The sequence below is a fragment of the Brienomyrus brachyistius genome, chromosome 22 (genome assembly GCF_023856365.1).
Source record: "Brienomyrus brachyistius isolate T26 chromosome 22, BBRACH_0.4, whole genome shotgun sequence".
NCBI lineage: Eukaryota > Metazoa > Chordata > Actinopteri > Osteoglossiformes > Mormyridae > Brienomyrus > Brienomyrus brachyistius.
The window spans coordinates 5060850-5082173 of NC_064554.1; the positions used below are offsets into that span (position 1 = coordinate 5060850).

The following is a 21324-nucleotide window of genomic DNA, read 5'->3' on the forward strand; positions in this document are numbered from 1 at the left end:
GCTTTTACCTTTCACTTATTCCCAGGCTCACATTAATGCACTTTTAACAATTTGCATCCTCTTTCTGTTCCGTATTTGAATTACTGTGTTTGCTAGACTTCAGGACCTCAACGTTTCTCATAAAAAGGAATATTCCGCATCTTCATGCCAGACTGACAAAGGTAATTATCCGTAAACACCGGTGTCCACAACCTGCCTTGACTTTGCATATGACCAAATTTCATTTTCATTTATTCATTTTTCTGCAGAGTGCTATGTCTACAAACATTAATATGCCATTGTTTATTCTAGATAAACAAATTCATACAGACACTTCCCTGTCAAGCATTTGCAAAGAATAGGCTCACGCTCCTTAGTGAGACACATCGATGGGACAGGATAGCGTCCCCTGCTGTCCGTGGGGTATCGCGCTCACTGCCGGATCGGAAGAGTCACGATAACTCAGACTTCCTGGTTGTGTTGCATCCCGATCCTTAACTCTTCTGTGAACAGTTTAGTCCCGAACACCCCCGGTAATTCTCGATGTCCACCGTCCAGACACAACCCAGCGATGGTCCAAAGCTCCTCCATCACTGAAACTGTACTTCTGCTCACCTGCCATTTGCGGGGGGGGGGGGGGGGCAGCATTGAGGTTAGGGGGAGGGGCTTACAGCTTCTTGCAGACGTGAATCTGAGACCGGCACTTGGGACACTTATGCACAATATCTTTGAAGCAGTTTGTGCAGAACGGGAGCAGACAGCAGCCCAACACACACCTGCGGGAGAATGGATCAAATCCACAGACTGCGTGTCACATATCATACATCTTCTAAGTACCCTCCTTGATGTAGATTAGCACAGATTAGCATGGATTAAGAGGGAATGCTGCCCTCCAGTGCTTACCCAACCATGGCACTCATGATGCAGACCAGCCAGGCTGTGCTGCCTACCCTGGTGACCGTCTCCGTGATGATGTACTGATGGCATGACGGGCACATGGTGTTGGATGGTGCAGGGGGCAGGTTATCCACGTCCAGAATGATCTGTGGAGCTGAAGGTGTGAGGTGGGCTTTAGCTGGCTTCCTTGAGGCCTGCGGGGAAGTCGACTTCATGCTATCTGAAGCTATTTGGGTAACTGGAGCTTGTAGAGTAACTGGTGCTAACTGGCAGTAATAGGCTAACTGGAGCTAACTGGAGCACTGGAAGTACGGGAGAGGTGCAGAGTGCTGCAGGGACTGGCCTGTGCGGATCAGCACATAATTTCTGCACTGTCCTGCAGTCAGATGGGTCGCCCACTGACGGAAGATCTGGGTGTTTGTTTTCTGGCCCAGTGCAGAAATGTGTGGCTCCGCCTGGACCAGCTGAGGAAGGTTCCACAAAGTTCTGAATGTGCTGTGAACATAGGAGCCGGGAGTGCGGGCATGGGGCAAACACCACAAACACCGGAACCTTCCGGAAGCATCACCTACCTGGACCGGGTGGAGGAGCGGCAATGATGGCATCGATGGAGGCGGGGAGGACGGGCACGCCTCCCATGTTGATGACATTTTGGATATCTGTGATGTAAGGAGCAGTGGACTGAGACAAGCTGGATACATCTCAGCAGAGACACCAGACCAGCCCGGGTAGGAGGAGGCTCGGCCATTTAGCTGTTAATCTGTAATGAGGCAGAGGCTCTCTACAGCTAGCTATAAACACACGCCCGCTGCAGGGCCATACCACACACTGCACCATCACCTTCCTCCTTCCTGGTCTTGTTGCCCTGCCTCCGCAGCTGCTCCTCTTTCTCCTCCAGCTCCTTCATCTCCTGCTTAATCTTCTCCAGCTCGCTGTTCTTATTTGCATCTGCAAGAGGCCAACAAGCAGCAGTCAGCAGGGAGTGTAGCGGCAAGGCACTCCTGAGATGGCCATAGCATAAAAATGGTGTGATTTTTTTTCTAGATAAAGACCTTAGCTGCATAATTGTGTTCATGCACCATCTTCTGTCCTACACTAGCATGGGGACCCCCTCACCCATACCGGAGCCCTTCCGCTTCAGGGGGCCGTTGCTCCTGAAATCCTCCAGCATGACGAGCAGGTTATGGCGGTCTCTCAGTTGCTGCTGTCGCACCACCAGGCGGCCCAGTTCTGCCTCAATGTTGTCCTCCAGATTCGGCATCCTTGGTTGGGAGCACCCAGAAAATCTCACACAGGACAGGCGACATCCCCCCCATGATTAGCAAACTGCCTTTGCAGACACGCCCTGCAAGACACTGCTGAGCGTCCATAACGCCCGGTATTAGAGACCAAGTGCTGGAGATTATAACGAATTTCCTGACATGGCAGAAATAGACAGCCATTTTAGACTCTGTTTGCGATTGAGGTACTGCACCAGCAGAGGGTGTGGTGGTTAAGGGCTTCCCGTTCCAGCACCGCTTTGCCCTGGCCTCTCTGCTCGCTCTTTCAACTCGTTATGGAAGCACGTTTGTTAACATTTCCTATTGCTGTAGTCGCTCAATTAAATGCTATTCACAAACCCAACTTCCTTAATGTCAAGCCAGAAATTCACGTGTGAGGAATAAATGTTTCACTGTAGGATTTTCTTACAGTATATTAAGATATACAGTAACCCCTTTACATTTGCAAGAGTTAGTGGTACAAAGGTGGAAGGTGAAAATTCATGAATGTGAAGGGGTTACGGTTTTCATATATCATTGAAATATTAACTTTTTGGTTATATATTGCCATCAGTTCCAAGAACGTAATGACATCACACTGCAATGTCCATGTCAAATACTTCGTCAGAATTAATGATTTAATGAACGGTGCTTTTAAAGGTCTGAATACTTTCAAGAGCACAATATTCCATCTCAGATGGCCTCGGAGAAAAAAAATGCATTACCTGGTTGTGCAGATTGAGGTGACCAGATCCAGAGAGGGTCCACAGCAGGAGGGGGGTTCCTCACCCACGTGGAGGGGGGGCCCGGGGGCTCGATTGAAACAGCAGATGTGACCTCACTTCTGGCTGACACGGCCGGAACCGTTTGATTAACGGTTCAGAACACGATGAAGATGATGGACTTTTCTTTATTTAACTTTTTAAATTTTTTTTTATAAATATTCAAACTTTACATTGGACCAAAAAAGTGTCTGTTACAGCCTCATAGCATAGAAAAATTAAATATGAAAGCAATAAACACAATGCCACAGCAGTTCAAGGCTCCCTGTGTCTTTAGCGTGATTCTAGATCCTATCCAGCAGTCCGGAGCAGAACATCAGTAGTCCAGCAGTTCCTCCCTTTTCTGTACTCGACACGCCACAGTGCCGAGTGAGACGGTGGGACGCGCGCAAGATCCGGGTTCCAGAGACACACGGCAAGTGATACCTGATGACGAACCACAAAAATCCCGAGTGAAAACATTCACAACACGCACCATTTTCACCGTTCACATCGTCCGCGAAAGTGAGAGCGCCGAACTCCAACTGTCACATCTGCCCAGTCTTCCCAAAATGCGTTTTGGTGTCTCTGCTCATTTGCAAATGCACAAGGCAGAGAACAAAGGGTCTCACACGCTAACAGGAGGTCAGCTTTTAATATCTTTGCATATGCAAATTGCCCCTTCCCACCTTTCGGTGCCGCTGCTGCCACCACGACAACAGATACGGGGGAAGGTCAACATCCCTCCACTAAGTTATTCAGCAACCCAGTGTAACCAGGACTGACAACTTTGGTCAGCTGGGTGACGTGAGATTTTGAATCGGAGATAAGTCACATGCACACACATTTACATACAAGTGGCAGTTTTATTACCTTGTAAATAGTCTGCAGGGTTTGATGTAGCTAAATATAGGTTTATAATGGTTTATAATCTCACACAAGCTTCTGAAAGCGTGAGTCAGATACGTGACAGTTGGCAACCCTGGGTGAGATTTTGTGCCGTCACCTATCTCGCCGGCGTTCACTTCCTCCTCAGCTTCTTCATGAAGGTCACTTCGTCCCGGTTCCGTATCCCGTAGCTAAACGCAAACACACCGGTGCTGAGCCCCATCTTCCAGCCTCCGTCTCGAATTTGTTACCAGGTGACCTACTCACTCTTTCAGCTTCGTCTTGTCTTCCTCCAGCTTCTCGCCGTTGAACACCAGGTGGTACGTCCGCCACAAGTACCTCCTGCGAGATACAGGCAGGGAAGACTTGTGTCGGAGTGAAGTTTGCATTAAAAGCTCCATTTCTAAGCACACTTTCACTCCACCTTGCGATGATAAGGTGCCATTACCAGCTGATATGTTGCACTCCGCCCTCTCGTTGCTGCTTCAGCTCCACAAACCTGCGGATGGCCTTCTTTAGCTCCAGAACCGTGGCGTTCTGCACCACCACCACGGCTGCAAGACATTTTCGCAATCATTCCATTAGTCTCTGGATTGGCTTCTAACATCCAAGAGCGGTGGCTATTTTAACCGCTCTGCTGCCACAGGAACGTCGCCAAGGTACAAATAGCAGCTGACGCTGAAGACTTACGCATGACTTCTCCATCAGCCTTGCACACGCGGACGGTCATGGCCTGGCCGTACTCTAGAGCCACCTGGGAGTTCACCTCCTCTAAGGTCACCTGAAAGAACATTCGTTGTTAGGATTCATGATTCTCTGCAATGCAGACCTGCTGAGGTGGATTTTCACACAGGAGAAAGGGCACCAGGAAGTCCCTGGAGAACATGATCAATCTATCCATCTCAGATCACAATCTAACCTAATCTGATCTATCCATTCATTAAGAAGCATGACTAGCATACACAGACAGCCATAGTACAGAAACCTGAATGGGCAGGTCACAGAGAAGGGGGTCTTGCACTAAGAGGACCAATCCTTCTTCAAAGATATCCAAGAATTCCGAGTGAGGCAGTGCCTCCTCATCCTCCTCCTCAGTGTCTTCCTCCCAAGTCTGTTCATCCTCCACTGATGCTGCCTCCTTCTCTTGTTTCACAGAAAGCTCTTCGGTGGAAGTTTCAGTGCATTCAGGCTCTGCCATCTAAGTCAGACAGAATATTTCACAGAAATAACTCCCACTTCACTCCCTCATGTAACAACTAATAGCTTTTTAAAAAAGTATTTCAACCTCGCAAGGTCGATAAATGCCAGTATCTTGTTTTATGCATTTCTCAAACGTCAACGTTTTCTACGGTCAACATTTTGCCGTCAATCATTAGAAAAGGAGAAAACCAATATACTTTTCAGTCCCACTGATCTGTGATCGGGGTATTCGCTATTCAGTTGATCACTGCATATAGATATTTGGCTCTGTTGTTTATTTTTTTTATGAAAATGGTAGATTTAACTGTATTCCAACGCATATTCACTCCGCTGCAAAACAAAGCGCAATTATTGCGAAAACTATGTACGTGTAATTTATATACTTGACATTTGTCTTGCATTACCCTGCCATAAGAATGGAATTTATACTAGTATCTTAACTAACATATATACACCGGAATAACTGAAATAACAGTTAGTTTCTTCTTGATGTGTCATTTCTTTATGGGAATATTTTCATCAGCAGGTTCTTACCTCAGCCGTCTGTTGCTGTTTCTCTTGTCAATAAAAAAATAAATAAAAAGTTAGTCTTTCAGTTACGTTTAACCCACCATTAACCCATCTAACCAGGACTCGCCCCTTTCATCTAAAACGATCTGCACGAGGACTCTTTACTGGAACCGGAAAGTAAATAACCGCAATGGGTTTCGTTTAAACCAGCCCCCAGGGAAACAACGTAGCGGAACAAGTGCTGACTACCGACAATTTGATATAATTGTCTTTATATTTCTTAAGTTAAAAACTGATATTTGAAAAAATACATATGTTTTCTCATTGCTATGACCGGTAACCACGTGTTTGAAAAGCTAAGGGGGTTTTATAATTGCGCAGAAAAGTCGCTTGTTTCCTATCGAACATCCAAAACCAGTTACACCTCGAAGCTGCGAGGAGTAGTGTGTGTGAGTAAGCTGCCGGATCAACAAACTCCTATTTCACTTGTGTTTTCGGTGCGACTCTTTTCAAGACAATATGCTCCTGTTTTGTCCCACGTGTGGAAATGTGCTGATTGTAGAGGAAGGTCAGAAGTGCTACCGATTCGCCTGCAGCACTTGTCCTTACGTGCATAACATTACCAGGAAGGTGAGTGTAAATCACATTAACGTGTAAAAAAAACACACTAGGTGCCGCGAAGTTCTTCTGCATATTGTTTGGTGATTTTTACTATTGCAATATCGTTATTTTTAGTTTTAAAGCAGCTGTTAGCTACCTTATTTTCCTTCGTTCATTGTGGATTTCTAACAGCTATAAAGCTGTGTTGACCTTACGAATAAATTTTAAATGTGACTCTTATGAACAATAGAGTGCATGGGGAGAATTATACATAAATTTACAGCCATTTTAGCAGGGAGACTTTATTGCCCCTTTACAGTTAGACATTCTGTCATCCGTCCATTAGGTGAATAACAGAAAGTATCCGAAGCTGAAGGAGGTGGACGATGTGCTGGGCGGAGCGGCTGCCTGGGAGAACGTGGACTCCACGCCTGGTGAGTCTCGCCCTGGAGCGGAGGGAGATGCCTGTCCTCCCCCGCAGACTATGCAGTCTCATCCTTACGGCTGTGTGTATGTTTGCGTATCCTGCAGAAAAATGCCCGAAGTGCGAGCACCCACGAGCGTACTTCATGCAGATCCAGACCCGATCCGCGGACGAGCCCATGACCACCTTCTACAAGTGCTGCAACCAACAATGCGGCCACCGTTGGAGGGATTGAGCTGTAGACCGGGGTCGGAGCCGTCAGCCAGACGCCAGAGAACCGCCCCTTTGTGTTTGTGTATCAGGACTGAAATACAGACCGCCGATGTAGTGACTCATGTGAGTCATGAACATCTGTGGACTTCGCACTTTAATATGAAGTTAAAAATGATCGAATTTAGTGTTTCGTAGTAATCAAATCAGTGCTTATGTACAGCAGTTTCGCCGATAGGGCTGAGCAGGTCATTTTTTTTTCTTTCAGTTTTTATGTGGTTTGCTAGACCGATTGACTTTTATAAACGACTGCTCTGGGGAAAAGCACACCTTGGCTTACAAGGAATGAAGCGATTTCTTATGTTCTCTAATCACTAACTTTATTAAAGAGACAGAAAAAAATGTACTTATTCCTTTTGTTAAAAGACGCATCATTTTGCATAAATTTTCATGTTGACATTGATTTACCAGGGCATCAGGCACACCAGAGGTAAACTAGAGCAAGTATTGTTTTACCAGCACAGATCCATGTAGACATACCAGTCTTATGGTGAAATCCATTAATAACATGAATGCTAAGGTGACTTCACCGGATGTGAAGACCTTGAGAAGAAGCTCTTCAGAAACACTGGCGAATGTCATGCTTTTGCAGAGTGTTGGTGATTCAGCAGTTTGTCAACAGTTTGAATCCTGTAGTCTTAACTGAACTGGGATCAGATATACCGCGACATGGGGAATCCCGATTCCCATTCATAACCAGTGATCTGTCACAGAACTCGCTGATATTTCACTGAGCATCATGGCCGTCCGTCAAACCTTATGAGGACAGTGACGACTAGAAAGAAGTGCTTGTGAGCCAGGTTCAAGCGGGGTTACCGGCTTATTGGGGTAACTTGTCGGATTTAAGGTACCACAATTTAAATGGATTTCATATTCGTTCACTTACGTTTTACCCAGACTACCTTAAATCCAACAAGTTACCCCGATAAGCCAGTAACACCGCTTCGTAGTGCAGGCCACTGATTACTGCTAACAAGCACTTAAAAAACAATGCCAGCTCATGGTCACCCCAGGAGTAAAGTTAGGCTAACAAGTTAAACGTTTGAATGTTTTATTTACCAGCTTCCCAAATATGCTCTTGAATTAAAAGTCACGTAACGAACATCACCACAGACATCAGCAGAGGATGCAGGTATGGGGGCTCGTAGAAGTGTAACATTCTTTTGCATACTGTGGGAAAGGGATTTTTCTGGGTAATCGGAATTTCTGCCCTGTTAACAATGACAACTGTATGTCAGTGAATCCTGACCCAAAATGAGCAGGTCTTAGTTGCACCTGTAGGGCAGGTAGGGCGTGGTGAATGGGGCAAAGCAGGTCCCTCAGACAGAAGCCAGGCCCTGCTTACTTAGACTCCCATCTGTTAAAATAACTTAAAGTCATGTTTTAAATAAATGTCCATCAAAGTTTGATTGGCGCTGCCTCAGACTTTGGTTTGGTCTGTGATGCTAAGCTCTACAGGGGGTACCTACCTAGTATCATATTCAGGATCTCCACCTCACTTCACTACCACAGCTTTCATATAGAATATCGAGGAAAAAAATACCAGCTGTACAATCTGAGAATGTCGACATAAAACCAGCTGTGCGATCTGAGAACATCAAAGACCAGCTGTGCGATCTGAGAACATCAAAGACCAGCTGTGCGATCTGAGAACATTAAAGACCAGCTGTGCGATCTGAGAACATCAAAGACCAGCTGTGCGATCTGAGACTATCAGACCAGCTGTGCGATCTGAGAACATCAAAGACCAGCTGTGCGATCTGAGAACATCAAAGACCAGCTGTGCGATCTGAGAACATCAAAGACCAGCTGTGCGATCTGAGAATATCAACATAAGACCAGCTGTGCGATCTGAGAATATCAACATAAGACCAGCTGTGCGATCTGAGAATATCAACATAAGACCAGCCGTGCGATCTGAGAATATCGACGTAAAACCAGCTGTGCGATCTGACTTCAGCTCCGCCCTCTTTTGCACACCACCTTAAAGGGGTCACTCAATTCACACAGAATACCAGACGCAGCGATCCCAGTACAGGAGCGTGTGAGTATGGACATGGTTCAATGGGGGAAACGTGCATCCATTAGAGCCTACGGCAGCGGGCAGAGCGAGGGAGATGGCTGCTGAGCGACCGGCTAACGTGCCCTCGTTAGCACATGCGCTTGTATGTGTAGATGTAGCCCTTGCAGTAGGGACAGGTATGCGTCACATCTTTGAGGTCGTTGATCAGGCAAGGCAGCAGACAGCAGCCAAAGTCGCACCTGCCAGAGAAGAGGCTATGGGTGAGTTTCAGTACATTTAATTTACCTTTATTTAAATTTACTTTTCATAAAGGACTCACTCTGTCATCATTTCCTGTATGTTTGCTTTGAAATGTGATCCTTTTTGTCTGCGGTCTATACTAGCAGTTAATGCAGAATACTCCTGAATAGTGTCTGTAGTTTAGCTAGCAGTGACCCATGAGTGTCTCCAGGTTAGCAGAGTTCAGTGAGGAATGAGTCTCTGCAGGCTGGCAGAGCGCAGTGAGGGATGAGTGTCTGCAGGTTAGCAAACTGCAGTGAGGGATGAGTGTCTGCAGATTGGCAAAGTATGGCGAGGGATGAGTTCCTTGCAGCCTGGCAAAGTGCAGTGTGGGATGAATGTCTGTAGGTTAATATAGGGTAGTGAGGAATGAGTGATTGCAGGTCAGCAAAGTGCAGTGAGAGATCCGTGTCTGCAGGATAGGAAGGTGCAGTCATGGATGAGTGTCTGCAGGATAGCAAGGTGCAGTCATGGATGAGTGCCTAAGGGCTAAGGGGTGACTATTTATGGGTGTAGTTCTCCATGACTGGATGCTGACACACACACTCTCTCTTACCCCACAAAGCAGCAGAAGAGGCAGAAAAGTGTGTTCAAGAGGCCAATCTCGTAGGAGATGGATGTGATGATGGTCTGCTGGCAGTGTGGACACACTGTCTGCACCGGTGCCGACTGGAACATCTCGCCCTGCAGCACTGTCACCATGGTGGTGGCTCCCAGGGGGGACAGCACTGTGGTGGGCCGGCCTGGCTGGGCAGGGTAGCGACCTGGGGTGGGCTGTCCCACTACAGAGTGACACAGAGTGGTTACGCTGTGAGCGGCGACACACCTGATGCTGAGTGTGCGATGCTGTGGTATCTCACATAGGAGCCTTGAGACCTTGACATCAGTGCGGTTCCTCTTACTGTAGCACACTCTTCTTGTGGATTATGAATACTCCATAATTTTCAAAGCCCATGGATTGCTCCCTTATGACTGACTGTGACAGATTATGGATGTCATGCCACTTGGCTCCTCGTATTACAGCGGTAAACCAGATAATGTGCTTTAAACCCTGAGACTGACCTCATTCTCTAACAGTTTCATGGTAGAGTCTACTTCTGGTCATATGATAAGCCTGGAAGTGGTACTTACCGTAGGGGTGAGGCATGGGCATGGGCATGGGGGGTCCCTCCCCTGGAACATGCGGGGGCACAAAGCCCATGTGGGCACTGGGCTCGTAGGGTGGGGGTCCATACTCTGGAGGGAGGGGTGGTCCCTGTGGAGGACCCGTCATCACTGGGGCGGTGGCTGAAGGGCAGGGACAGGATGTTTTGTCGTACAGTCAGATCTCCGCAGCACAGTACCGTCATCGTAGGTTACCAATCAAAACGAGCCCTTCGCAGCCTGCACTGTATCGTGGGTAAGCTCCACTTTTGACACCAACCTTGTACCCTAGATCAGTGTTTCCCAATCTGGTCCTCGGAGACCCCCAGACAGTCCACCGATAACTAATTCCGTAAGTTACCTCCAACAGTGGTGAGGTGGTGGTGGGGGGCGGGGGGGGGTCACCATCAGGCTAAACGCCTTCCTCTTGGAGCTCCAGGCTCAGAAATACCTGCATACCTCTAACTAGCCCCCCAAGCGGAACCGCAGTATTCAAAGGGCAGTGCGTGGGGCACTGAAGCGCGAGGCAGAGCAGGCCGCACCGAGCAGGTACCTGTGACGGCCGGCTGGCCATTCTTCTCCTCGATGAGGGGGGCACTGGGACCCCCGGGGTATGGAGGGGGGGGGTCGTTGGACATCCTTCCTGGATCAGTAGGGCAGAACGCTGGGAAACTTCCAGTTGGCTCCGGCCTTGTTTCTCTGTATCATGGAGACGAAACTGCTGTGAGAACGCCCCCCCGAGCATTTATCGACCAATGGCTGGTCTCCAGGATCCAAACTCCACACTCCTGTGGCTTCGATTTAAACAAACAATGAAATGCCTGTGTGTCCCAGTCTGTCTGCATGTCTGTTTGTGCCTCTGTGTGTGTGTGTGTGTGTGTGTGTGTGTGTCTGCTTATTTCACTGGGTTAAGAGACCAGGCTTGATTGCTGTAGCAAAAGTTTAAAACCACTAAAGAATGAAAGAAGCCATAAACACTTCTTTCAGATTCAGAGCAGGTGCTGAACAATGTCTGTAAGGAGGCACAAATGGCCTCCAGGAATGGCAGCTTCTGAAAGCAGACTCTCAAACACAAACCTATTCAAAAAGCTTCTAGTTTCAGTCTTTGCCCACAGTTGGCTTCTACTCAGGAGATAATGAGCATCGGTACACCCCACCCCCACCCCCACCCATGCAAGAGTAGAACAGAAGTTTCCTTTTGAGAATTGGACCTGTGGGCTGTCTTCATATCCTGAAATGTTTGCCACCAGCTTGCCTGTAGCCATGGGGATGAGGTCATTGCCTGGTGATGTCGGCAAGTGGGAGGAGTCAGTGGCCACACCCACCAGCCCAAGGCTCATGTACACACTATCTCAGGTAACTTCTAGAAACATGGAGAACAGATGGAGGCTGCTGCTCACTGATGCTCCCAGCCTCGCAATATTCCTTAAAAATATGTTTAATTAAAGAACAGGCAACAAAGATAGTAGAAGAAACAACTAAAGGATAACATACGGTTGTTTTTATAGGAAAGAGAATGTAACATTTCCTTCCAGCTGACTAACCAATCCTGTGTGACGGTGGCCAAAAATAACCCTGCCCCCAGTCTGAGGCTCAGCAGAGAGGATGGGGTTAATGACGGCATGGCGGAGGTCACAGGAGCTGCCAGGAAGTAGGTCAGAGCTGCACATGCCAGTCGTGAGAAGCGCTGACACAGAGGCCTGTAACTATAATAGGCTCCTAGAAGGTTCTTCGTGTCTGAGCGCCACCTGACTACCATCTCAGCTCAGCACATGGGAATCTCAAGGCCAGCAGAAACCCTTCCCCGGTTCTGACCGAAGCGTTACGAACCACCTCTTTAGTGCTGGCGATCTCTGCGGTCCGTACGGACATATGTTCACAGCGTGTGGTAAGAGGCTGGCGCAAGCTTTCAAAATAAAAATAACTGCAAAGTAACAGTAAACAGTAGAGTAAACATAATCGTCTTAAAACATAGACAGAGAATGATTTAAATAATCTAAGGAATATAGCACGACGCAATCCATCCATCATCCAGGCGCTTATCCGGAAGCCTGTCCCATACCAAACAGGGGTGCAGCCTGTGTAGGACGCCAGTCCATCACAGGGCACAACAGACACACCCACTATAACCAGTTTATGTATGCTAGTTTGCATAATCAGTACGTTTTAAAGTATTATCCAGAAAAGAACAAAATTCCTCAACAACACAATACCAAGAAAAATATTTTCTATATTTACATTAAATAGGCCTACCTGTAAAATGTGTACCTATATTAAAAGCATAAACGTCAAGCATACATATCAAAATTTCGTATATTCACATTATATATCTATAAAATATGCATATACAAAAATCCCAAACATCCAGTACACAAGACATTGCGTACATTGATGTTACATACCTGTGTAACATATACCTACACGTATATCTCGATTAGTGGGCAGATCAGTTAAAATGTTTTTGCACCGAGTGGTGGATGTGAAAGGTCAGCTCTCTCCTATATCGGGCTGCCTGTGTGGTTTGTTCTACTTTCTTGATGATCTTCCCTTCATGCCGATCTACACAGCACTGGGCAGCTTATCCAAACGCCTTCTGCATAATACATCATCCCAAAATGACTGTGAGAAGGGGATCAGCTGTCCGGTAAATCCATCTATTTCTCGTTCCCGGGTGCCATATTTCTTCGTTACTTCAAAAATAAGGTGCATGTTTATAAATACACCAGCAAGCAGCCACATCATGGGAGGCGATCGCTCCCGAGGACGCCCGCTCTCAGAACCCAGCCTGCAAAGGGACGCTCAATCTCGGGCTTGTCGAGTCCTGCTGTGCAAGCAGATCGTCTCCAGACAGACGCTGGATTGCGCCCGTAACACATAAAAAATGTCGTATATACTCCAGTATTTACCGAAATGTGCGCCTGTTTTTCGAATAAAAAGCGGGGTGCTCCCGTATGCCACTGTAAACACCCCGGCGTCTGCTTATGTAAGCCGCAGCGACCTACATGCCTCTTATATCGCACAAATGAAATGCTACCACTGAACAGATAAATGTAATATTATGAAAGAATTAGCATCGTTTCTCGGCCGGCGCGGCCAATTTCCTACAATTAATATGCAGCCCGCTAAGTAAAACATCCAGCTAGACAGGCGGCATACACAGCAAACCCAAAGAGGTTATTTTTAAAATCTAGGCAAAAGTGTTACCTGATCTTGTAGGTCTCTATGTCCCACGATTTCTTTTCTCCCTGTACGGTACGTATGACACTCTGTGTAAGATAGTAACGCGCGATGAAATAGCGGACTGAGGCCAAGACTCGTAGTGCAGTTGATCCGCTGCCGGGGGTTTGACGTAGGAAACAAAAGAGGAGCGTCTCAGTAAATCAGCTTTTACATCACCGCATCGGTACCGTGAATGCGCTTCGGTAAACCCGTTTTAACATCGTCAGTGTACATGGAATGCGCCTCGGGGAACCCGCTTTTACGTTATTATGTCGGTACAGGGAGCGCGCCTCGGTGAACCCGCGTTTACATCATTACATCGGGACAAGGAGCGCGGCTCGGTGAACTGGCTTTTACGTTGTGATGTTTGTATGTATGTATGTATGTATGTATGTATGTATGTATGTATGTATGTATGTATAGATAGATAGATAGATAGATAGATGGATGGATGGATGGATGGATGGATGGATGGATGGATGGATGGATGGATGGATGGACGGATGCCTACTTTATTATTATCCCATAGGGAAATTTGACTTCAACTCTACAAAACTGGACCCGCCAAAACACAGACACATCACTTCATACAGAAGACATCAGACAGATTATTTTTTTGAAAAAAAGGGAAGTAAATCAAAATACCACTTTTGCTATTTTAGGCTACAACAACAAATACTGACAGATGCAGGAACGAACGAGTTCTTAGAATGGTTCCGTTTGCTCCAATGGTAACAGCTCACACTGGGAGTACAGAATATGGGCTGGATCACTGAGGATTCTCTCTACCTGTTTGACTGCACATCGTTAAAAAATAGAACACATGTGAAATAAGTTCTCTGAAGGAGATGAGAACATACCTATAGTCCATAGTGAACGTGAGATTAGTCCAGGTCAAAATTCCATTGATTGCCTGGTTGTGTATGATCCCTGGTCTATGATCGTCCACTTTATGGTCAAATATGATCTCCTCAGTTTTTTTTTTTTTACTTTTAGGAGAAGATGATTTGTCTCATACCAGTAAACAAATTCTCTTACTTCTGAATGATAGATGTTTGTATCTTCATGCCTGTAAAGTAGACTTAACATAACAGAATCATCAGTGTATTTAAAAATATATTTCTGTGAGCATCCATTGGTATACAGAGTAAAAGGTAACACTTTACTTGACGGGGCACAAATAATATAATATTATACTATTACTTATGTATTAATTAGCCACAAACTAAGTCTTAGTTATGTGCTGATCTCATATTAATTCATCATTAATGAATTGAGATGACACAAGTTAAATACTGATCTCATGTTTGTTCATCATTAATGGATCGTGAGGCGTGGTTCATCTGAAGTAATGACTATATTTGTTCATAATTTGTTTATGATTTGTATTTTAGTAGTAACTGAGTTATTACTTAGGGCTGTCACTATTGATTATAAAAAATCGAGTAATCTACTGATTAATCTGACGATTCATTGAGTAATCGTTTATATATAATATAATATAATATAATATAATAAAGGCAAGAATCAACCAACCACTACAGGGTACACACTGAGTGATACATATGGTCAGTTTAAGCTGATCCTTATCTTCCCATTTTGACCCCCTGTGGTCCATTAAGTTCACCCTGTTTCTGTTTTGGGGGGGGAAACCGGAGTACCCGGAGGAAACCCCACGATGACATGGGGAGAACATGCAAACTCCACACACATGTGACCCAGGCGGAGACTCGAACCCGGGTCCCAGAGGTGTGCGGCAACAGTGCTAACCACTGCACCACCATGCTGCCCAAATTATTAATACATAAAGTCTGTAATTATTATGTCATTGTTCTAGATGCTTTCTTATCGATTATTCGATTATCGGCAATAATGTACTGATAAACTTTACATATTGAACCCATTCAGTGTAAGAACTCAACGAATCACTGAATTGTTCTGACTGACTCATTTTGTAGGATGAACTGGAAAGACTCGACTCACTGTGCCACATGGTGACCTCACTGCATCACTCAAAGCCACTGCAGTGACTCACACAGGTTTGCTGCTAGAGTGTGAACCAGGCCTGCACTGGCCATCTGGCAGTGCTGTCCCTCCCCATTTTTAGAACTTACCATGTAAACAGTGTGTTAACAGTTGCTGATTTGCAGATGACAGAAGTGAGATAAAATGCAACTATATTTGTTACACATATTATAATCTGAGCTTTTCATTAGATACTGATAGTTCATTAGATACTTTTAGCTGAACCCAACATTATAAACTGAAATATGTTTTGAATATATGAGCTATTTAAATTACTTTATAACATTGTGTTAGTATTATAAATAGTAGCCATCATTTTATTTCATGTGTAATATTTTAAGGTTTATCTGTGTGTGTGGGGGGGGGGGGGGGGGGGGGGCAATTCCAAGATTCCAAGGGCCCCTGAGGGACACGTACCCTAAAATCTTTGAGCCTTAATCATGTTGGTCTGCGTTGGGGGCCCCGTTGGGGGCCCTGTATGTGTGCTTTAATGGGGCCCAAAATGGCAGTTAATCACAATAATAGGTTGTGATTAATCATGATGGTTTTTTAGTTTTTTTTATATAACATCTTGGTTTTCATAGTTGAAACCATTCAGTGAAAATAGTCCCGAATATGTAAGTTGCTTAATTAGCAACTACGCCCTTGAACAATGTACCCCTGCTCTGCTTTTGTTTTTTAATTTTGCATCCTATTTCGCTCCTTCGGATGCAACACTAAAGTTGCATCATTTATGTGAATCATATGTGTTTCTAGTGCAGAAGGTAATATTTTACATAAAATAGCTCATTTTCAGGCAGTAGAATCCACACTATTTGAAGTTATTTTATGACACGTATTATGAGAAACATATATAAAATTATTGCTTTGTAGTTTCATACTTGTAAAAAAGTCCTATAAATTATACTGAAAACGCTAAAAGAACAAGCTAGTCATCCGGAAGTTTGCAGATAGTTTTTTTTCTTTTTAGCTTTTCATTTTTACAAAATTAGAAAACAAGTGACATTTTGTGATTTACAAAGTTACTGCTTATCCGAATTTGCAGGTATCCATGAATTGAAGAGATGTATTATTTTTACCACATTTCCTCAGTGATAACTCTCACATCACACAATAAAAGGTTGCAGCTCCTCACTCAGTGCACACAGAATCCAGAAGCGCTCTTGCTCATGCGAATTTTCACGTCATTTTTTGACCCAGTAACAACCGCGGGATTATCGCATCGTCATCATATGAACGGCACGTTTTACAAATAGGTGGGTGATCAGGTTTGCTTTGTATCTATGAAAATAACTTGCGGAGTTTTTTTTTTATCGATCCGGCGATTCCATACGATTTATTTTTGTTAAAAACAAGATAGTAAGTTAAGGATTCCAGATTAATCACATTAATCGTGTTAACGTTCACAGCACTTGTTAAAACGTTTTTCAAACCCCCAGCTGACGTTGAAAGCGTGGCCCAGAGGTGCTGTTGCTGCTGCTGGAGCAGAGGCACTGCATTTACAAGGCATAGGTACACCACAGAAATTCAGTCTTCCTTTGTTGACTTGTCTTCTGATGGTAGATGTAGGTCTCTGTCTCGATCAAAACAGACTAACTTTTTCAGTGTAAATTTTCCATGAAATCAAAAAGTGGAGCCTGGTCTATTCAATTAAAAGTCTGTGCAATGTAATTCGTAATTCTACCACTAGATGTCAGAATGACACTCCTCACTTTGCTGGCAGGCAGCACTGCGGTCAGCCAAACAACTTAACTGAGAATTCTCCCGAAAGAGCAAATTCGAGAAATTGCGTCTTTAGCATTCACCAAGACCACACCAAATATCAGTGCCTTCCACCTTTTTAAATCACATTTTTTTTCTTTGTCGTTCAGTGGTAGGGTGGTGCCAGGTCTGATGTCACGAGAGACAAATTGGGAAGTTCTCCTGGACCCGGTAGAGGGCCCAGGTGCAAAGGGTTGCACACCATTGAGGTCCAATTGAAGCAATTTTGTCCTGGGCCCTCTGAACAGCAGTCGTGGCGGCGCTCTGTTACATAATAGGTTACAATCACAACCACACTATGCGCACGGATCTTGTGACGGAAATTCGAACGGCTTGTCGTTGTGGCAGCAGCTGCTGTGTCACCCGCTGATCTGCTCCTGTATGACAAGGTGGGCTGCAGAGGTGGGTGGGGGTGCTGCTCTATTCCTTACAGCCATTCCCCTCAATGAGAGGTGGCTTTCCTGTGTTTTACAGATCCTGTCCGAGAAAATGCCCGGCGGTGAACCTATGCCCCCCTCCTGCCCGGAAAAAAAACAGGTTGGGAGTCGGCGGGCCTGTCCTTAGACGACCTCGGCCTGCTCCCTAGGTCTAAGGTAGCATTTCCACACCAGTAAATCCCATATCGGTAAGAGAGCCAAGATGTTACCCAACCCGATGAATATAGCTGGTGACTAATGGGATAAATCGGCTTCCTGGCGCATTGCTTTCAACCTCAGGTTGCCATAACAAGCCCTGGTATTTTCCCTGGCACTGGTTGTCAGACGGCTAGCTACAGGCTACACCGTACAAACGATATACTCCTTCAGACGGGGTGACTCTTGTCCCTTAGGAATAGTCCAGGTTCTCTCATTGCGATATCTATTATCGTATAAGGGTTGCGCTATAGTGCTAATTAGCATGAGCGCCATCAGCACAGAACGCGAGTGGTTCGGCTAGAGCGGGGCCAGGTCCTGTATTGCACATGTTTACAAAAGTCTCCTGTGATCCTATCATTCCTAACTGGCCCCTTTGTTTCCGTTTCTTCAGTGGTACGTCCCACTTCGCAGGGAGCTCTCGATACATAACAGGAAATGGAGGGTCTGGTACAGGAGTTCTGTTAGCGTCCCGGAGGAGCCAAGGACCCAGCGATCAGGACAGAGGGAGGAGGGAGTAGCACCACAGGCTGATGGTCGTTGGCCTTCCTAAAGGAGCGGAGCTTGTCTTTCTGTGAGCTATGAGCTACTGCTAGCACAGCCTCATCACCGCATCCACAGGGGGGGGGGTGCGCACAGCACTGTGTGAGACCCTGGCCACATCACGCCAGCTGCCCAGGTGTTCCGAGAGGCTCGGAGCGCTCTCTGTGAGATGGCTGGGTCCCCACCTCCCCCACACGCGCTAACCTGCTACATGAACTGCTACTTGAAGTTTACAAGGCTTAGCCTAGTGGCCCCAATCACAGAAACCTCATTTAAATGGCCACTCTGTAATTACAACTCTTCATAAACTGCCTGTTAGCATTAGCCGTGTTAGCTGTCATCGCACTTGCATGCCCTGTGTTTAGGAATTAGTCATTTTAGTCATTCCCACAGCTGCATGTCCTTTGGCATCCGACCTGTTCTGGAAGTTACAAAAGTCTCCCGCAAATTCACAGCAGCTGCCTGACACTCATGAAGGATGCGCAATGTACTGGAAATCGTTTGTGATTTGAGGGAGGTGGATGAGGGATGCTTCTTTGAAAGCCTATCAAATTTCATCTGGAAATACCGTAATAATGTAAAATTTGTCGGGCGGCTGGAGCAGGGTTGCTGCAGTAAAACTTCTTCTTTTACTGCCGCTGAATAGTGGAACGATGAGACATTGTGCCTCATTCGTGGTTGTCAGGAAGCTGCTGTCAGTTCGCAGGAGAGGTAGGATGTCTCATATTAATGCTTGTCATGTTAGTTGTTACCACGGCTGTGAATTGTGGGCCCTGGGCCTCAGGTTGTCACTTGCACCAGGGTGGTGTAAATGATGGTGAAAGGCAGTCAGTATAGAATTCACCCTCCCTGGGGAGACCATGGTGCGACATGGTGTCTCTTCTATGCATCAGCAGGGGGACGTGGACTGTTAATATGACTCGCCTCCCCGTTCTGTAGGATTAAAACTCACACCCCATTTTCCCTGGAAAGCTGCGATTTCTCTCCGAGGGTGGGGGAGGCTCTTGGCACTTCCTCACGCTGAAACTGGGATGAGGTGAATGTTTGCCAATGCGGGTGTTTGTAAACAGTGCCTGTGCTGCCTGCAGTGTGTGTTTGCTCAGTCGTGCTTGTGTGTATCAAACAAAGCAGCATGTACTGTAGCATTTAGACTGTGCAACATGTAGGGTGGGCGTGTCGGGGGGGGGGGGGGGGTCTTTACAACCCAGTGTTCTTTGGGCTTAATAGCTGTTTTATTTTCCCTGGCAGAACCTAGTCCATTTGGTCCCACCTTCTCAATCTAGCTCCGCCTTCCCCTCCCCACCTGGCCCCACCTTCTCTACCTAATGCCGCCATTCCCTCCCCACTTAGCTCCGCCTTCCCTTCACCACCTGTCCTGACTCCGCCTTCTCTGTCTGGCGCTGCCTCTGCCTGACCCCAACATTCCCCGGTTGCATTCGTCCCATTCCTCACCCACTCTGTCCTCCATGTGAACCACTGACAGGTCATACTTTTCTTTCTCCCAGTAGCACTAATCTCACATAAATGCAGCCTGCTTGGAGGACAGCGCATGAACTGGCATTAAGCACCAACTGGACACTGAACTGCAGATGGCACCGTGTGTAGGTGACCGTTAAAGGGTCATTGTTATCCCTGTAGTGCTGCTCACTGGCACCCCCTCCTTGTGGGGTGGTGTCGGAATGCAGAACACAAAACAACCAGAAAGCGGTGACATAATCCTGACCTGCAGGAGCTGGGGACGCCGTGACCACGGCGATGAATGGTAGGATGTAGCAGGACTCACAATGCCCGGCAGCAGCACAGGAAGTCACCCTCCACTGCCACAGAAAACTGCATCAGAGCCACCGTCTAGCTGCGTCGCCAGCCGGTTCCCCGCTCCCTCACCGTACCCTCTCTAGAAGTTTAATCCTGCACCTTCGAACCATCACCCACGTTGTCGTCTCAGGGGCGATTGGAACACAAAACGGGCTTCAGCTAATTACCACTGAATTGTCAGCCACCTTCAGGCTCACGTGCCAAGCGTCCTCTTCAGGGGATAACAGCTTGGGAATGTTCCGGCAATGCTCCGCCAGCGTGCCACGCCTGTGCCTGGCTGCTGGGGGGGGGGCGCTGCCTTTGGCAAGCTCAGAAACACGGTGTCCAAGTCATGTCCCGGAAAAACAGAGAAGCACACGCCCACGCCTGGAGCAGGAAGGGGGGGGGGGTCAGCCTGTCAGGTGGGGGGGCGAAAAAGCAGGGCGCGGTCAGCCTACAGAACACAGGTACCGACCGGCTGCCGGTACTGATGTTTGTTTGGACTGTGGAGCGAGCCTGGTGCATTGTGGGTACAGCCTCAGTTTATGTGTATGTAGGTCTGTGCTATATCAGTGTGAGGCCAGACTGACTCACCAATCACGCACACACACAGGCACACATAAAAACACGCTGCTCTAATCATACGCAGACAAAACGACTTCTGCAGTAGACAAAACTCTACGGTGATTCATTCCACCGAAAAGAGGACAGATGATGTAACACGCTCTGCTCTTTGGGACTCAACCGAGGGTCTCCATGCCGGACAAACGTGTCGCTGGGTTTGGTTTTGGCTGCCAGGCCTTCCAGTCAGGGTGAGCTGGGTGTCGGTCAGTTAGGTGTGAGGGAAAACACAGTATTTCTGTAATTATTACATTGTGGGGAGCAGATTTTCTCACAATGTGATAAAAAAAAATCTTTTGTCTTGTGGGGACAATTTAATAAAAATCTGTGAACGCAATCAAAAAAGCAAAATGTGCCAAAAGTCTTGTATTTTGTTTGGTTTAAGGTTGTCAGTGTTGGGATGAGAGTGATGCCCATAGAAATGAACGGAGTATCGGCAAACAGATATAAAAAGACGGATTGTGCATGTATTTGTGTGTGATTGTGTGTGATTCTG

At 46.5% G+C, this 21324-nt stretch overlaps 4 protein-coding genes and 1 long non-coding RNA gene across 8 annotated transcripts; 2 read left to right on the forward strand and 3 right to left on the reverse strand.

The window, feature by feature from the left end:
- Positions 1-197: 197 nt before the first annotated feature.
- Positions 198-2999, reverse strand: LOC125717674 (lipopolysaccharide-induced tumor necrosis factor-alpha factor homolog). 2 transcript variants are annotated; one of them, XM_048990854.1, is made up of 6 exons: positions 2861-2999; positions 1999-2138; positions 1717-1824; positions 1449-1535; positions 883-1030; positions 198-755 (listed from the first exon to the last, which is right to left on the reverse strand). In XM_048990854.1, exons 2-6 carry the CDS (start codon positions 2135-2137, stop codon positions 647-649), a joined length of 591 nt encoding a protein of 196 aa, XP_048846811.1. In that variant the 5' UTR covers position 2138; positions 2861-2999; the 3' UTR covers positions 198-646. The 2 variants fall into 2 exon arrangements, with proteins under 2 accessions (XP_048846811.1, XP_048846810.1); XM_048990853.1 differs by having other exon boundaries at positions 1993-2138.
- A 30-nt stretch (positions 3000-3029) lies between these two features.
- snrnp25 (small nuclear ribonucleoprotein 25) lies at positions 3030-5706 on the reverse strand. The gene is made up of 7 exons (XM_048990855.1): positions 5519-5706; positions 4770-4982; positions 4475-4565; positions 4233-4338; positions 4052-4126; positions 3903-3975; positions 3030-3343 (listed from the first exon to the last, which is right to left on the reverse strand). Exons 2-6 carry the CDS (start codon positions 4980-4982, stop codon positions 3918-3920), a joined length of 543 nt encoding a protein of 180 aa, XP_048846812.1. The 5' UTR covers positions 5519-5706; the 3' UTR covers positions 3030-3343; positions 3903-3917.
- A 213-nt stretch (positions 5707-5919) lies between these two features.
- polr3k (polymerase (RNA) III (DNA directed) polypeptide K) lies at positions 5920-7134 on the forward strand. Its single transcript, XM_048990857.1, has 3 exons — positions 5920-6124; positions 6441-6528; positions 6626-7134. Exons 1-3 carry the CDS (start codon positions 6014-6016, stop codon positions 6751-6753), a joined length of 327 nt encoding a protein of 108 aa, XP_048846814.1. The 5' UTR covers positions 5920-6013; the 3' UTR covers positions 6754-7134.
- Positions 7135-7822: 688 nt separating this feature from the next.
- cdip1 (cell death-inducing p53 target 1) lies at positions 7823-13800 on the reverse strand. 3 transcript variants are annotated; one of them, XM_048990851.1, is made up of 5 exons: positions 13438-13800; positions 10787-10932; positions 10222-10377; positions 9647-9872; positions 7823-9050 (listed from the first exon to the last, which is right to left on the reverse strand). In XM_048990851.1, the coding sequence occupies exons 2-5, from the start codon at positions 10869-10871 to the stop codon at positions 8939-8941; spliced, it is 579 nt and encodes a 192-aa protein (XP_048846808.1). In that variant the 5' UTR covers positions 10872-10932; positions 13438-13800; the 3' UTR covers positions 7823-8938. The 3 variants fall into 3 exon arrangements, with proteins under 3 accessions (XP_048846808.1, XP_048846809.1, XP_048846807.1); XM_048990852.1 differs by lacking the exon at positions 13438-13800 and adding an exon at positions 12655-13412; XM_048990850.1 differs by lacking the exon at positions 13438-13800 and adding an exon at positions 12636-13412.
- LOC125717678 (uncharacterized) lies at positions 12748-18937 on the forward strand. Its single transcript, XR_007384583.1, has 3 exons — positions 12748-12877; positions 17713-17863; positions 18265-18937. It is a non-coding gene; the product is annotated as an uncharacterized LOC125717678 (long non-coding RNA).
- The last annotated feature ends 2387 nt before the right edge of the window (positions 18938-21324 follow it).

Bases quoted from the DNA above. Each gene is read 5' to 3' on its own strand.
- snrnp25 (XM_048990855.1), bottom strand. From the start codon at position 4,982: ATGGCAGAGCCTGAATGCACTGAAACTTCCACCGAAGAGCTTTCTGTG. The intron at 4,339-4,474 runs GTAAGTCTTCAG...AATGTCTTGCAG, and splicing joins GGCTGATGGAGAAGTCATGC to CCGTGGTGGTGGTGCAGAAC. The intron at 4,127-4,232 runs GTAATGGCACCT...TGTATCTCGCAG, and splicing joins GGAGTGCAACATATCAGCTG to GAGGTACTTGTGGCGGACGT.
- LOC125717674 (XM_048990853.1), bottom strand. From the start codon at position 2,137: ATGCCGAATCTGGAGGACAACATTGAGGCAGAACTGGGCCGCCTGGTG. The intron at 1,825-1,992 runs GTGAGGGGGTCC...GGCCTCTTGCAG, and splicing joins GCGGAAGGGCTCCGGTATGG to ATGCAAATAAGAACAGCGAG. The intron at 1,536-1,716 runs GTGATGGTGCAG...CTTACATCACAG, and splicing joins CAAGACCAGGAAGGAGGAAG to ATATCCAAAATGTCATCAAC.
- polr3k (XM_048990857.1), top strand. From the start codon at position 6,014: ATGCTCCTGTTTTGTCCCACGTGTGGAAATGTGCTGATTGTAGAGGAA. The intron at 6,125-6,440 runs GTGAGTGTAAAT...TCCGTCCATTAG, and splicing joins TGCATAACATTACCAGGAAG to GTGAATAACAGAAAGTATCC. The intron at 6,529-6,625 runs GTGAGTCTCGCC...CGTATCCTGCAG, and splicing joins GAACGTGGACTCCACGCCTG to AAAAATGCCCGAAGTGCGAG.
- cdip1 (XM_048990850.1), bottom strand. The intron at 10,378-10,786 runs GTACCTGCTCGG...CCTGCCCTTCAG, and splicing joins TGGCCAGCCGGCCGTCACAG to CCACCGCCCCAGTGATGACG. The intron at 9,051-9,646 runs GTAAGAGAGAGT...CTTCTCTGGCAG, and splicing joins CTCTTCTGCTGCTTTGTGGG to GTGCGACTTTGGCTGCTGTC.